This window comes from Amblyraja radiata, chromosome 4 (assembly GCF_010909765.2).
Source record: "Amblyraja radiata isolate CabotCenter1 chromosome 4, sAmbRad1.1.pri, whole genome shotgun sequence".
In the NCBI taxonomy this organism is placed as follows: domain Eukaryota; kingdom Metazoa; phylum Chordata; class Chondrichthyes; order Rajiformes; family Rajidae; genus Amblyraja; species Amblyraja radiata.
This window is the reverse complement of record NC_045959.1, coordinates 58,801,377-58,818,129: the sequence shown is the minus strand read 5'-3', so window position 1 is coordinate 58,818,129 and position 16,753 is coordinate 58,801,377. Positions and strand designations below refer to the sequence as shown.

The 16,753-nt window shown below is 45.3% G+C and overlaps 1 protein-coding gene across 2 annotated transcripts in view; it reads left to right on the top strand.

Annotated features, from left to right (window-relative positions):
- LOC116972173 (ATP-binding cassette sub-family F member 2) overlaps positions 1-13,328 on the top strand; it is a 60,895-nt gene extending 47,567 nt beyond the window's left edge. For both annotated transcript variants that reach the window (XM_033019567.1, XM_033019568.1), the window contains 3 exons: positions 1,630-1,758; positions 3,665-3,868; positions 10,842-13,328. In XM_033019567.1, the coding sequence (XP_032875458.1) occupies positions 1,630-1,758; positions 3,665-3,868; positions 10,842-10,979 (471 nt within the window). In that variant the 3' untranslated portion in view covers positions 10,980-13,328. The remainder of the gene's footprint in view (positions 1-1,629; positions 1,759-3,664; positions 3,869-10,841) is intronic.
- The last annotated feature ends 3,425 nt before the right edge of the window (positions 13,329-16,753 follow it).

Here is a 16,753-nt window from a genome sequence, read left to right as displayed (position 1 = left end):
ATCAGGAATCATCTTGTGAGTTTTGATTTGTCAAGTCATTCATGCAGGAAGGGTTGGAATCCTGGCCAGGATTCAGGGGGTGACTGAATTGTGAAATTGTTATCAAACTTTTAACCTATTGAGTAACAGATAATTGTACACGTTATTTTTCCAATTTTAACCAATTCCATCGTAACACCCATTAACTAAACAACCATGAATGTTAAATGCCACTCCTGAAATTGTAATTTACAATGTGTTAACCCAGGTGTGTCTGACGATAGATTCTTGGGACGTGAAGAATCATCTTTGTGAAATGACTCGTTGGTGGTTGTTGTATTGGTTACTGGAGATCACATCATCCATTGATCAAATGGGCGGGAGACAGTGGGGGAAAAGCTGCTTTCCACACGAGGTTCTGTATTTCCTCCTACTGCTGGAGGTCCACAGTGAGGGCTTCATCTGACGAGTGGCAACAACTTCCATTTGCAATCCTCTGGGCTTGTGCTTGACAGAAGCTGGCAGTGTGTGGTACGGGCACTGAAATGTGGCAGATGTTCTGTGTCCACACTCACCGGCAGGGCTGGTGTGTCTCTTGATCTCAACCGTGCTTGGACCAATCAATGCACAAGGGAGGGAGATGTGGGGGGGGTGTGATCAGGTGGACCGGCCAACAGCAGTGGTATTATCAGTGACCCTGAACATCGAGTTGGGGCTGTATTTGGTCACATAATCATATAATTGAAAGGGTCCAGATTATCTGGACAATTGGCACAAATGTGGACCATTACCAGTCTTTCAGAGCATTTTGTCATGGTTTTCTTGGGCTGGAATGATGAGAACAGACTGAAGCTAGAGAGTGCAGAGGACGATGAAGACAGACCAGTTGATTGACATATTGCGTAAGAACCCATCCTTGGCCAGCTGCTTTGTTGAGAGTTTCCTTGTGAAAGCACATTTAACCTTCCCCCGAGACATATGGGACCAAGCTAGTGGGGGAGGAGACGAGCTGCTCGCTGAGGGTGGGATACAAGGACTGTCGCGAACTAGGCATCACAACCAAAGTGTAGGTGAGACCATTTTGACTGGGCTGGAAAGTGTCTCCAATAATGGAGAACAGATTGTGGACTCGGAAACAAAATCAGAAGTGCTGGAAGAACTCTGCCACTCAAACAGCAGCTGTGCACAGGGAAGCTTGGTTCTGCTGAAAGGTCTTCCACCTGAAACATAAGCTAGTTTCTGCTTCAGTTGACTCTTTGAGAATTAACGACAGCGGGCTCAGATCCTGTGGAAATCTCCACTGCAGCCTACTATAGAACGCACATTCATGAATATACTGAAAAGGCATTGATTTGTAAGTGTAGAGTGAGTCACGGGGTCAGGAAGAGAGGGAGTATAGTACTGAGATAGTGTCATGGTTGCATTGATTTGTAGAGCAGGCTTGATCAATGTTTTGATTTGAGGATGTTTAGAGTCAGTCATATAGTACAGAAACAGGCCCTTCGACCCTACTTGTCAATTCCAGCCAAGATGCGCAATCTATGCTGGTCCCACCTGCCCATGTTTGACCCATACCCCTCTAACCCTTCCCTATCAATGCACATGTTTCTCTTTGAAATGTTGATCTAACAGTGTCTCTCCATCTCCTAGCACTTGCAAGATCAGTTGGACCTGGACCTCTCCCCACTGGATTACATGATGAAGTGTTACCCGGAAATCAAAGAGAAGGAGGAGATGCGGAAAATCATTGGGCGCTACGGGTTGTCGGGAAAACAGCAGGTACTTGCTCCTGGAGAACCACTGGGCCCTTGTGTTGGTTGGTTTAGACAGCTCTCTGGTTTCCTTGTGCTATGGTGTCTTTCATTAGATTCTTACTTCCATTTGAATTCTGTATATTTCCAAAGAACACCACGTGCAGACCACAAACATTAACTTGCCTTTGCCTTCTGGACACCGTGACTGCAGCTGATACCAGCACCTTGCCTCGAATTTGTTTAGGTTGATACTGCAGTTTGCTGATGAGGACATTACCACTAGACCAGATTAAATTAAAAGTGGAGCTGAAAGGAGTTTCCATTCAGTATGGCTGAATCTGAAACCTGTTTTCCCTCTCCCCACTTGCCACAGTGCCAGGCCATGATACTGGGTCATTTCTTCCCTCCAGCCATCTCTCCGTAGGAGGGCTCGGGGATGGATGAGATGGGGCAGATCCTGGGGATAAGAGTTGACATCTGCACTTGTGAAGAGTTGAGGTAGTGGGATAGGATTGAGACTCCCGGGGTCTGTCTTTCAGAGGGGGAGTGGAGAGCAACACAGTACGCAGGTTAGTTAGTATCTTAAGACATTAAGGGGGGCAGGGAAGCTGAGGTCTGTATCTGGGAGGTGACAGTACTGGAGTGCTGCAGTCAACGTTATGAGCAAAGGTATCAGACCCATGTTGTCTCCCTCCCTTGAAATGACTAGGCTGGTGCACACAGAGAGGTTTTCATGATGCCTCTGTTCCATCGTGCTGACCTCTGAAGGCCTAAATCAAGCTGCCTCTTGCCGCCTTCTCCATCTTGTCCACACGTGGCTGTTTCAGAGAATTTGATAGGTGTGAACCTCAAGATCTCAGTTCATCATCAGTCTTTGGTGCCCTACCATTTACTGAAATGTCCAACCCTTGACTTCCCAATATACATCATCTTGGCAGCCTTTATCCTCTTGTTCATCTACTGACGCAACATGTCCATAGCAGATGACATCTCCCTGGCCCTACACTCATCCCTGGACTATCTGGGCAATAGGGACATCTACATCAGAGTCCAATTTATTGACTTTTGCTCCACCTTCAATGCCATAATCCCATTCTAACTCCTGGACCTTGGGAGTCAGCGCTCCCCTCTGCCACTGGATTCTTAACTTTATGACCCATAGACCTCAATCGGCAAGCATAGGTAACAAAACCAGCCTCCAAGGCTGCGTTCCCAGCTCCTTACCATACTCCCTAGACACACATGATTCTGCTCTACCTCCATCTACAAGTTTACAGATAGCACACCCTTGTGAACTGGATCTCAAATAATGACGAGACGAATATAGGAGATAGAAAGCTTAGTAATGTGCTGTCAAGACAGCAACCTCTCCCTCAATGTCAGCAAGACAAAGGAGCTGACCATTAACTTTAGGAAACAAGATGGGGTACTAGCCCAAGCTGCGATACCTTGATCATTGTGTTAATTTAAAACTGGAATAGTTTTGTTTTGTTTATTATCGTCATGTGAACTGAGTGCGTACTATCCAGTCAGTGGAAAGACTATATGTGATTACATTCAAGCACAGGTGACGGTACAGGATAAAAGGCATAATGTTTAGTGCAAGATAAAGCCCATCAAAGTCAGATTAAAGAGAGTTCGAAGATCTACAATGAGGTAGATGGTTGGTCAGGAATTTTCTCTCTCTCTCTCTCTCTCTCTCTCTCTCTCTCTCTCTCCCTGGAATTGATAGATTCCTGGCAGTTAAGGGAATCGAGGGATATAGGGTCAGCACGATAGTGCAGGAAAATGATGCTGAGGTGGAAGATGTGCCCTGAAGTTGATGGATGATGGAGCGGGTTCAAGGCCTGCTCCAGTTCCTGTTCCTTGTCTGAGCTTGCGTCCTGCCACCACAATTTCTGAGCAAACTCCTGACTTTTTTTGTTTTGCAGGTGAGTCCGATTCGCAACCTGTCGGATGGCCAGAAGTGTCGGGTGTGCTTCGCCTGGCTGGCTTGGCAGTGTCCTCACATGCTGTTTCTTGACGAGCCCACAAACCATCTGGATATCGAGACGATCGATGCCCTGGCCGATGCCATCAATGCGTTTGAGGGTGGCATGATGTTGGTCAGCCACGACTTTCGGCTCATCCAGCAGGTCAGTCAGCACACTGCTTCTCTCACTTTCCATCCTGGTTGTTTGTTTAGTGAGTGGGGTTGTCAGTCAGTATTTCATGTAGGGGTGCCTGTGAATGGCCAGAGCTCGTTAACCTAGCGAGAGCAACACTGTTCACTTCAGTCTTGCTGATCGCTTCCTTCAGCATTGTTAATCCCTTGTTTACTGTACTCCCCACTTCCTATAGCCCATAAGCTATCTTTAGGTTAGAGATACAGCATAGAAACAGGCCCTTCGGCCCACCAAGATGAAACCGGCCATCAATCACCCGTTCACAGAATTACTCCAGCTTTTAGTGTGTATCTTCTGGGTAAACCTGCATCTGCAGTTCTTTCCTAGACGTTCACGCTATTTCTTGGTTTTCCCACTTTCTCAATTACTCCTTACTCAAAGAGGGGCAATTTACAAATTCACATGTCTTTGGGATGTAGGAGGAAACTGGAACACCCGGAGGAAACCCACAGTCACAGGGAGAACATGCAAACCCCGGACAGACAGTACCCAAGGTCAGGATCAAACCCTGGATCTGGCACCATGAGGCAGCAGATTTACCTCTGCGCCACCCTTTTAAATGTTCAGTTAGATTTTCCATGATGGCAGATTACCCCATCAAAGCATATCCTTCATTTGAAAAATCACCTTGCTGTCTCTCTCCTGTGAATTTTAAAAATACAAAATGCATGTGCAATCTAAAATCCTCACATGTGCACATTATCATCAAGATTATGGCAAGCCACAAGTGCACTGTGGTACACCAGGGCATAATAGACAAGTGCTGATTGCAAGACTATAACAGCAACCAGTCCCAAATGACCACTATAACTACTGATGAGTCATCGCAAAAAGATAATACATTTTTAAAAATATTTTATTCTAATTAAGACAATATAAAAAAAACACATGAAACTCGGAAATATAGATTCTAGGACCAAAATAAGACCATTCAGCCCATCAAGTCTACTCCGCCATTCAATCATGGCTGATCTTTCTTTCCCTCTCAACCTCATTCTCCTGCCTTTGCCCCATATACCCTGACACCCTTACTAATCAAGAATCTTGTCAATCTCTGCCTTAAAAATATCACCTGACTGCCTCCTCAGCTGTCTGTGGCAATGAATTCTGTAGATTTACCAACCTCTGACTAAAGAAATTCCTTCTCCTCTCCTTTCTAAAGCTATCCTTTTATTCTGAGGCTATCGCCTCTGATCTGAGACACTCCCACTAGTGGAACCATCCTCTCCAGTCACTCTATCCAGGTCTTTCACTATTCGGTAAGTTTCGATGAGGTTCCCCCCTCGTTCATCTGAACTCCAGCGAGTACAGGCCAGGCACGTGCCGTAAGTAATTACTCAAGGTAGGCAGTCAGTCGGCTTTAAAAAAAATCTTAAACCGCGCATGCGCAGATTGTTCTCTCCGTAAACATTAAAAATAAGTAACAATTTAATTTTCCCTAGGCTTCTAAATCTCCCTCATTTTGTAATTACTGAATGGGTGGGGGATGGAGGATGAAGGCAGGTGGAGAGATGGTGGGAAAAACGGGAGCACACCGGGACGTTGTATCAGTTGTCATCTTATTGAATGACAATACTAATTCAAGGGACCAATTGGTGGGAGAGTTCCTTTCACAGCGTGTGGAGAGCCTGTGCCAGGGGTTAAAGATGCGGGGAGGGCAGGAGTGTTGAGAAGGAGGGGGTCGGAGATCATGTCAGACTCACCGCTGCCGCAGCGCTCCGGGCACATACAGCAGAACTGGCCACCACATCCGGGGAGGGAAGCAGCTCGGGTGACTGCGAGCGGCCTTCGGGACCCGACAGCAGAACCGGCTGCCACTTCAGTGCCTTCTGCCGGCCTGCTCACCTCTGGCAGTGCTCTCCGTCTGAACACCTCACACCTGCCGCTCGCCGGCTTCGCTCATGTCAGCAGCTTCCCGCAAATCCTTAAATTCCGACAGCCAAGTAACTTCAACTGGTCCCTTGAGCGCGCTGTCGGAATTTAAGGATTTGCGGGAAACGGCTGACATGAGTGAGGCCGGTGAGCGGCAGGAGAGAGGTTTCCAGACAGAGAGCACTGCCAGAGGTGAGCGGGGACCGGCAGAAGGAGCTGTCCGGTCCCGGCGGCCACTCACAGCCACCCGAGCTAATTCACTCCCCGGCCACAATGAGGTGGCTCCGTGCCTGGAATGTCGCAAGTGGGTTACTGGCCCCCGATCCTCTCCTTCACAACGCTCCTGCCCTCCCCGCAACTTTACCCTGGGCCAAACTCCCCAAACACTGTGAAAGGAGCTCCCCCCCCCCCCCCCCCCGGGAAATACGGTATTTAAAAACATAAAGTACCAAGAAATGTGCTTACCACGTTATTGGTACACCAACTCCATTCTTCACTCTTTGTTTCCTAAGATACTCTTAAAATAATGACAATCCATATTTGAAAAACTCTCGCTGCTGCGCATGCGCAGTACTGCAAAGGCAGACTTTCAGCTGCCTTCAGCCCCCCTTGAAATTTACGGCTTCAAGCAGCGCTGACGGCACGTGGGCTGCACAGACCTTTGCATGTTACAAGTGCTGCGGTTGAAAGGCACGGAGAATTATGCCTCCCTAAGAGATCGATCTCTTAGATAGGCATAATTCTCCCATGCCTTTACTATTTATATTTAATAATTACCATTTTATAATTTTAGTCAGGGTAGGCAGTGCCTACCTTGCCTCCCCTGACGGCATGTGCCTGGTACAGGCCCAGTGCCTTCAAATGCTCATCATATAAAACGCACGTTAACCATAATTAGTCCATTTAAAAAAAAAAAAAGCCTTAATGTTATCTCGTGAAAAAATTGCGGTCTTGGAATCTGTAGTGGAACGCTGATCAATGCACTGTGGTCAGGAAACCGTTTACCACTCTCATCCACGACATACCTAGCAACCCAATGTGCTGATCCTCATCGATTGTACGCGAGCCTTTGTACCATGCAGTCCTGCATGAGCCATGATCATATTCAACCCATCCGGTGACATCTAATTGCAAAGCACATCAGCTCTCCAAACTTTTCACCCTCCTTGAATTACTGGTTCTTTAAAGACCATCCAACCTATTCACCAGTCTAAAATCATATTATGATATATGATTCTCAGATTCCTACCAGCCTGGCAATCTCCAGAGGTTGTTCAGCAGCCTACAGTGTCTGCAAGTCTTATTATTCTTCCCATTAGCTATACTTTAACTGGGTATGTATTTATTCCGAATAATAATGCATCAAGCAAGGAAGACTATTCACTAGTTTTGACTCCCCAAAGTCTTTCAAGCAGAAGGTAGACAAAAATGCTGGAGAAACTCAGCGGGTGCAGCAGCATCTATGGAGCGAAGGAAATAGGCAACCTTTCGGGCCGAAACCCTTCTTCAGACTGGCAGACATCATTCATAAAAATAGTCAGTGCCAATGCCATCATTGGGCATCATGACCCATGTCATACTGTTCAGCAGTATTCTGCACAAAGGTGCAGTTTTCTGCACCTTTATGGAACCTATCATCTCCTCCACAGCCACACAAGCAGAACATCATTAACTTAAATACCTAAACCTGCTAAATGCCCCAAAGGCCAATTCCTGCAAATTCAAAACACTGAGACAAGCTGATCATTTGCTTGCTAAACCCTTCTATTCTTTATATAATTGCAAAAGGAATTTGTATTTTAACTGTGGAAGCCCTAATCCAGCTTTCCAAAATATAATAGGTACACAAAATTGCTGGAGAAACTCAGCGGGTGCAGCAGCATCTATGGAGCGAAGGAAATAGGCGACGTTTCGGGCCAAAACCCTTCTTGAACCAAAATATAATGTTCTCTTGCAAATAGTTTTAAGAAGTGTGCTTTTTAATTTTCCATGTAATTTGATTGAAACGTTTCATAAAATTATAAAGCAGTGGGTTCATTAAAGTTACAACTTATTTTACTCTACTTCAAATTTTATGATAAATAAATTGTCCATCGTTCCAGCTTTTCAACCTTAACGCAGCCAATCCCAGGTCCAAGTATCTAAGTATTAATTCAACACGCTGAAAGTGATAAAATATTAAATTGAACCATAATTTTCCATCGTTTTAAATAAGAGCTTTTTTATTTTTGGTTGTTAATTGACTGAAAGATATAGCATGGAACAGGCCCTTCAGCTCACCGAGCCCACTCTTGCCATTGGTCACCGTTCCACTAGTTCTGTTATTCCAATTTCACATCCATTTCCTGAACAAAGGGCAATTTAAAGATCAATTGACCTACAAATCTATGTGTCTTTGGGATATGGGAGGAAACAGGAGCACCTGGGGGGAACCCATACCGTCACAGGGAGAATGTACAAACTCCGCAACAACAGCGGCCAAGATCAGAATCAAACCCATGTCTCTGGCACTGAGGCAGTGGGGTGACACAGAACTAGTTTGAACGTATGGTCGATGGTTGTCGTGGATCCGGTGGGCGGACAGGTCTGTTTCCACGCTGTATCTCTAAACTCCGTCTATGCCAAAGTTATACAGCAAATATCATCCCTATCAGCGTAAAATCAATTGTTGGGCACCCATCTGCATTCTCATTTCCCCACACTGACCTGTAGCCTACTATTCTAGTGCTCATCTAGACACCACTTAAATATTCTCAGCACCTCACTTTCATCACTCTGATAGTGCAATCCAAGTACCCATCACTCTTGGTAAAATATCATATCTTTGCCCTAAATGTATCTCTAATTTATCTACCTCTGTGGGGGGAAAATTGTCTCCGATGTTCCCTCTACCCCCTCTCCAAATATCTTAATACACCTCAGTCATGTCCCCTCCTTTCCCTGGAGAAGAGGAAATTCACAGTCCCAACCTCTCCACACGAATGAATACTCCATCCTGGTGAAACTCCTCTGCAGCCTCTCCAGCACTGTCGCATCCACCCTACAGTATGGTGACCAGCACTGCACACAGCATTCTTGAGGGGTGAAGTCTGTCCAAGGTTTTATAAAGTTGGAGTATAACCTGGAGACTGTGGAACATTGGAGATTGTGGAGAGACCTGATAGAAGTATTAGAGGTAGAGATGGGTAGACAGCCTGATCCATTTTCCCAGGGAACATAGCTTTAAGAAGAGGGGGGCAAATTTCAATGGAGATGTGAGGCCATCTTTTTACATGGGGTGGTAAGTGTCTGGAATGTGCTGCCAGGGCTGGTGTTTGAAGCAGATACATTAGTGGCTTTTAAAATACTTTGGTTAATCACATGGAAATGGCGAGATATGGGTTATGCACAGGTAGATGTGATGGTCCTGGCATCATGTTCGGCACATATATTGTGGGTCGAGGGGCCTGTTCTTGTACTGTTCTATGTTCTATAAGGATTTACTTGAAAATATTGAAAATTGCCTGGATGCTATAAGAACACAATGCTAGTTCAGCTAATTACCACCACATCAGTCTATACTTCCCTGTTAGGCAGAGGATGTGTTGACAGGGCTGTCGGGCAGAGCATTACATAACCTGCTCTGTCTAGTTATGATATGTATGATCACTGACTGGAGCACTACCCCACGAACCAAAGAACAGGATTCCAGTAATTACAGTGCAGGAGGTTGTTTGGCACATTGAGTCTGAACAAATCAATTGGGATCTTCCCCCACCACCTACAAAACCTCTGTACAAATATCCAATTTCCTTCTGAAATCTTGTCTGACCTTCATAAACACAGAGTTCTGACTCATCACAGTGCTCATTTAAAAAAAAAACTCCCTCTCATCCCATTGCTCCTACCAAATACCTAAATTCTGTCACCAGTGCTCATGTGTTGAGCCAAAAAAGAGTGTATTTGTTTTTCTAGATTTATTACTGTTGCCTGCACTGAGGGACAGTGCAATGCTTTGTTTTGTATGCTATCTATTCAGAGCCTTAATTGTGTACATTTCTATCTAATCTCCCCTCAAGGAGAGTAAGCCTGCCTAACTTTGTAGCTAAAATCCTTCATCCCTGGAGGCATTCTGGCAAATCGCTTCTGTACCAGCTCAAAGGCTTCACTTCCTTCCTGTGTGACCAGAACAGGGTGGAACTCTCGTGTGGCAAAGTTCAGAATAACTTTGCTGTTTTTGTAACTAACACTAATGAAACCCAAGAAGCTGCATCCTTTTCTAATTATTCTCGGTGCCCCTGGCATGTATACACTTCAACGCTCGGGTCGTCTGCCTATGCGATCTCAGTGTACCAACACGTGAGGACTACTCCAGAGGGTGTGGTGTTAGAGCTTTAGTAAAATGGAAGAAACAAGGGCACTGCATATGTTCATTAATGAACAAAAATACAAAGTGCAGGAGTAACTGAGTGAGCCTGAGAAGGTAGACACAATGCTGGAGTAACTCAGCGGGACAGTCAGCATCTCTGGAGAGAAGGAATGGTTGACGTTTCGGATCAAAATCGTGGGTAGGTGACATTCCGGGTTGAGACCCTTCAGAATCAATTCTGAAGGTTCCCTTCTCGAAACGTCACCTATCCAAATTCTCCAGAGATGCTGCCTGACCCGTTGAGATACTCCAGAGCACTTTGTGTCTTTTTTGGTAAAACTAAGGTCACGTGAATCGAGCAAGAACGCCAATGGCTGGATCGTATCTTGTGCGCAGAAACATATTGTTGTTGAGGCCAGTCATCTCCCATTGAGATGTATGCAACTTCTGTTTGCTTTGCCAGTCCCCCTTGGCCTGCGGTGGAGGGATATGGATCACGTGCAGGCAGATTAGTTTAATTTGCCATTAGGTTTGGCATGCATGTTGTGGGCCGAAGGGCCTGTTCCTGTGCCGTACAGTTCTAGATTCTACGAGAAGGAGCAGAGAGAAGCCACAGTGAGCTGAGAAGAATGATAGAGCATTTTGGGTAGCAATTTCCAGTGGGGGTTAAATTCTACTCGAATGCTGGTCTATTATCTGACACTGACTTTGGTTTTTGTTCAGGTTGCCCAGGAGATCTGGGTGTGTGAGAAGCAGACGATCAGGAAGTGGCAGGGTGGCATCCTGTTCTACAAGGAGCATCTGAAGACCAAGATGTTGGGAGACAACTCTCAGAGCAGTCGGAAGACTCCCACTGCCTGACGTATCGACTGCGCTTGGCTTCAACATTAAGAAAAGTTCAATATAAAGTTACAGATCATCCTTTGAGCCCAGAGGACTTGACAGCAGTGTGGGTGTGGCTGAGCTAAAGCATGCTAGACAATTAAAATCAAACGCAGAAATCGTTGTTCATCGGGTTACTGATCCTTGAAGCTGTAGTTGTCATCTGGTTAAGGTTGGGTGGGGAGGGCCGCAGAACATTTTGTTTTTGCCTCCGGTGGAGAGTTGGCTGCTACAGTCCGTTCTCATGCCAGGCACTCTCTGTCCTCACCCTTTATCTCGCTGCAAGGCCACCTCCACCCTTGCAAAATCAAACTTCTTCCTGGAGTTTGGGCCCATACTTTAGGAAGTGCCCTGTCGTTGTCTTTCCCCACCCCCCCCCCCCCCCCCCCCCCCCCCAAACGGCCCGCAGTTTTTTTTTTGGGGGGGGGTGAGGTGGTTTGTTCAATTCCTAAACCATTCCCCTAAATCAAGCGGGTGGGGCAATTGGTCTGCAGAAAGACACCTCTGGGAGGTAGGGTAGGGAGGGGGACACTGAACATCTGGCCCCAGCCTCCTGCTGATTTCCAAGAAAAGCAGGATTCCTTTGCAGTGATAATCCCTAACCACAGTCTTCTGCACATTGACCTATGCCTGCTTTGCTGATCTTGCTGCTGTCAAGGTTGGTTGTAGGATATTACACATTGCTGAAAGGAATGGCTGCGTCCTGGTTTAGTTCGTGCAATAGGTTTAGATTCACACCCACTTTTTTTGCAGCTTCCCGCAAAGTAAATTAACACCTGGTTACGAACTAAGCATCCAAAGATTATGGCTGTAGCCATTTCCAATTAAAATCTATATTGTTGTTTTACCCATTTTTGTAAGAATGCTTTAACATGTTGCACTGGCACAGTACCTTGCCCTGCAGCCCAAGTCTCGGTCTCCTGGGAAGAAGTTTTAAGGGAGAGCCTCAAGTATTATTTATTTGTGGGTTGTGCACTGTAGCCCTGGCCTGCAAGGCCAATACTGAGTGGTCTGGTTTCTATATAACCCTTCGATAGTCTACTTTATAACCCTTATAAATCTTCCCTACAGATCTATTTAAAATTATTTCATTTGTCTTTAGCACGGTGCAATCTCTGCACTGTGTAGGTATAAATCTGGTGCAAGTTACGAAGATTTGATCAATGTAGAAGGTTTGTAAAGTTATAGGATTCCTGGAAATGGGCAGGGAGAGTTTGATGAGAGTCTGAGGGTATTAACTTTGTGATGGTCCCTGTCCGTCTGATTATTTGACCAGTTCTTGCTTCTGCTGTGTCTGTACACTGCTGTCAGGTATAATCTTGTGGTCCCATCAGTGGCTTCTCCCATTCCCAGTGTTGCAGCTGTTTGCTGTGCTCCCTATGCCATCACTACCCAGTGATGTTCCAGGCTGAGGAATGCATAGATTTAGCACTCAATGAGAATTAGCACTCAATGATTTTTCAAAAAGGCTTCCAAGTATATATCCCTGGTATGCCCGAGAGCAACATTGGAACCAAGGGGCCTTGCTCGTGAGGAACACAAAGCAGTACTGAATTTATACCTGTCATTTCCATTTTTTGATGTTTCGTACCAGGTAGCTTCCTTTCCTATCCATTCCCTAATGAGGAACAATCTGATCCAATTTAAAGTTTGATTAAGGCATGTTATTCATGATATACTAGATGTGGATTTGGTTCAAATATACCATTGTCCTGTTCTTAGAGTTTCCTATGCTGTTTAAGGCCTGAAACCTTTCCTCACCTGATTATATTTTGGTGAAGGGATGGACTGGAGACATCTCATATCTGGTGTTCTGTACCTATTAATTCTGCTTCCCTCCATCGCTCTTTCCCTCCCCCTCCTTTCCGTCTCCCCCCTCCGCCCAAATAAAAACAAAAAGACACAAACCTTTGGCATAGGACCCTTGCACTCAAGATTTGACTCCGCCCAGAGGGAATGGAACAGCCATTCTGGTTGAATCTGCATCTTGCCACCCACACCACTGACCTACCAGTACTGTACTTGTGTTAATGACCAGTCTGTCCCCCTCCAGTATTACACCCCAAACACTGCACGGTTTGATGCTCTCTCCAGCTAGCGTCGGTTTCCTGATGGTCACTTCTCACGTGAAGTGGACATCGGTATTGTCAGCATTCCTTGTGGGCCCTGCGATATCTCTGCAGTAACAATTCCAGTATCTTGTTTTTAAAATGTATTGAATATCTGAAAACATGAAGTAAAAAGCATTTGGTTATCTGGAGACAGCGATTGCAGATTGTCCACTTCCAACATTGTATTTTGGGGGGAAATAAAGTTTACTGGAGAATGTTTGCAATTCTATTTATCTCTCTGTGCAACTTTTTTCGTAATGCGCACGAGGAGCTGAGAGATTGTCCTCGGGTTGAAGTACCAAATCCAATCTCAACTAATTGTAGATACCTGGTTGAAAGGTGACTTTGTGAAGAGTTTCCAGCACTTTTCATGCCACTGCATTAGCCTCTCTAATTCTGCATTACAATTGTCTCAATCTTGCGGCTGGGTCAGTTTCTAGATGTTGGGGTCCAAAGCAGCTTATCTGAGAATGACAGAAACTGATTCCATGAAGAATTTCACAAGGGGTTTTCGAGACGAGAAGTTGGACCTGCCTTTACCTATTTTAGGCTTATCTGAAATGCAATGTGTCAATGTTTGGTGCTGTGGATCAGAGCCGGATAATCCATCTCCAGCATACAGCACAGAAACTTGTCCATGTTGCCCAACTTACCCCATCTCAAGGCATTCTTCTCCTGAGAATGCAGATTGGAATAGACATGGGACAAGTACAGCAACTGTGTTGAGGCAATCGTAGCTGTAATAGGAGACATAACCACAAAGTGGAGGTGAGTTTGACCAAACCACAAACATCAACAAAGGATCCGAGATTGAGCACTTGTCACTGCAAGTGCAGATCTAGACAAACTGTGGTGTGTTCTTCAGGTTCTGAAAGAGGTGGCATCGGGAAGGCAAGGCACTGACATGGGTGGAGAGCAATAGAAGGAAGCTTAGGGTTAGCACTCGAGGACTAGGGATCATTGAGCACAGACCTTGGGCAAGACAGCTGTGAGAATAGTTCAAGTGTTCAAGTGAGTTTATTGTCATGTGTCCCTGTATAGGACAATGAAATTCTTGCTTTGCTTCAGCACACAGAACATAATAGGCATTTACTACAAAACAGATAAGTGTGTCCATATACCATAATATAAATATATACACACATGAATAAATAAACTGATAAAGTGCAAATAACAGAAAATGGGTTACTAGTAATCAGAGTTTTGTCCAATTTGGGAGTTTATGTTAGAAAACGACTAAATGCCTGCCACCGTTTCTCATTCGCGATCAGGGCACTGCATGGCAGGCACGTGCCATCAAGGTAGGCACTGCCTACCCTGATTAAAATTATAACATGGTAATTACTAAATATAAATAGTAAAGGCATGGGAGAATTATGCCTATCTAAGAGATCGATCTCTTAGGTAGGCATAATTCTCTGTGCCTTTCATCCGCAGCACTTGCAACACGCAAAGGTCTATAGCCCACGTGCTCAGGCGCTGCTTGAAGCCGTCAATGACAAGTGGGGCTGAAGGCAGCTGAAAGTCTGCCTTTGCTGTCCTGCGCAGGTGCAGCAGCCTACTGCGCATTCACAGCGCTAGTTTCTTGGCGGGTTTTTCAAATATGGATTGCCATTATCTTAAGCGTATTTTAAGAAACAAAGAGAGAAGAATGGAGTTTGTGTACCGATAATGTGGTAAGTACATTTCTTGGTGCTATATATAGGTATGTTGCAAAGCCTACCTGAAGCGTCTTTGAAAATCTGCCGCTGCGGGTGTGCGCGATTTTGGCGCCGTTTAGAGGGGGCGGGTTTAAAACGCGATTTTCTCTAGGCTGTTCAAATCGAAGATGTTCAGCCTAGTTAATTATTAACGAAAAATCGCTGGAAGACCCCGTCGCAAAAGCTATTATTAGGTTTAAAGGCCTTGAATAATAGTTATAGTAGTTTAAAAATCAATCTCTAAACCCGCGAACGCCAGCAACCGCAGGGTCTCATAAAGCAAACCACAGAAGGTAGGTTGTATATTTTTACATTAAAAAGGGCTTCTAAAGATCCCTTTATACAAAGTTTAATATTGCGAGTAGCTCATTTTGGGCCCATTATATCCCGCAGTATTTTTCTCGGCATTTGGGGCACAAATCTACCGCAATGTGAACGTTCTAAACCAGCGCGTTCCACAGGGACCCACTGGAAAGCTGATTTAAATGGGCATTTATTTACAGCAATTGAACACTGAATTCCTTCCATTTGGCCTATAAATTAATGTAAATGAGATTTAAAAATCATGTTTTATTGTGAATTATTTGTGAATATTATTTGGACATTTAGGCTATTTAAAAATGTTAATCATTTATTAAGAAATGGATGGATGTTTAGATCTAGTAATTGAAGTCTGAAATTAGCTACAATTAGGTAACTAACTAATTATATGCTTTAATTTCAGGTCATCCAAGTAAGATTATTTTATATTTGTTTCAGAATGCTTCAATCTATGATAACTGAAAATTTCATTCAGTTCTCTTAATTTTTAAGAAAGTTATGGGCTTTTGACTGTTCACGATCACAACTTTTTTGTTATGTCCATAGAAAATCAATAGGGAACAAGATGCTAATTTCCGAGTATGAAAATGGCCATAACTTTTTAAATACTTGAGATATGAAAGTGAATTAGGTGTCAAATTAAACTTATTTTTATGCTTTATCTGATGGGATAAATTACAGACTTGATTTTTAAAATCTCAAAATTTTGTAACATTGCTACTATATATTTTTAAATAGCGTATTTCCCAGGGTGGGGCCCAGAAAGGGAGAGTTCCTTTCACAGCGTTTGGGGAGTCTGGCCTGGGGTAAAGTTGCGGGGAGGGCAGGAGCGTTGTGAAGGAGGGAATCTGGATCATGCCAGTAACCCGCTTGCGACGCTCCGGGTGCGGAGCCACCGCATTGTGGCTGGGGAGGGAAGCAGCTCGGGTGGCTGCGAGCTGCCGCCGGGCCGGACAGCTGAACCGGCTGCCACCTCAGCTCCTTCTGCCAGCCCCCGCTCACCTCTGGCATCTCTCCGTCTGAAAACCTTTCTCCTGCCGCTCACTGGTCTCACTCATGTCAGCCGCTTCCCGCAAATCCTTAAATTCCGACAGCGAAGCCGGCGAGCGGCAGGTGAGAGATGTTCAGATGGAGAGCACTGCCAGAGGTGGGCGGGCCTACAGAAGGAGCTGAAGTGGTGGCCAGTTCTGCTGTCGGGTCCCGGCGGCCACTCGCAGCTTCCCGAGCTGCTTCCCTTGCCGGCCACAATGCGGTGGCTCCGTGCCCGGAGTGAGTGAGTTACTGGCATTATCCCTGACCCCCTCCTTTTCAACGCTCCTGCCCTCCCCACAACTTTACCCCTGGTCAGACTCTCCACACGCTGTGAAAGGAACTCTCCCCCCAATTGGTCACTTGAACAAGTATTGTCATTGTGGACGACAGATGGCACAATGGGCTAAGTGTTCGGCTGGCAACCGGAAGGTAGCTGGTTCGAATCCCGCTTGGAGTGCATACTGTCGTTGTGTCCTTGGGCAAGACACTTCACCCACCTTTGCCTGTGTGTGTCCTTGGGCAAGACACTTCACCCACCTTTGCCTGTGTGTGTGGATGTAATTATGTGAAGCACTTTGGGGTCAATGCA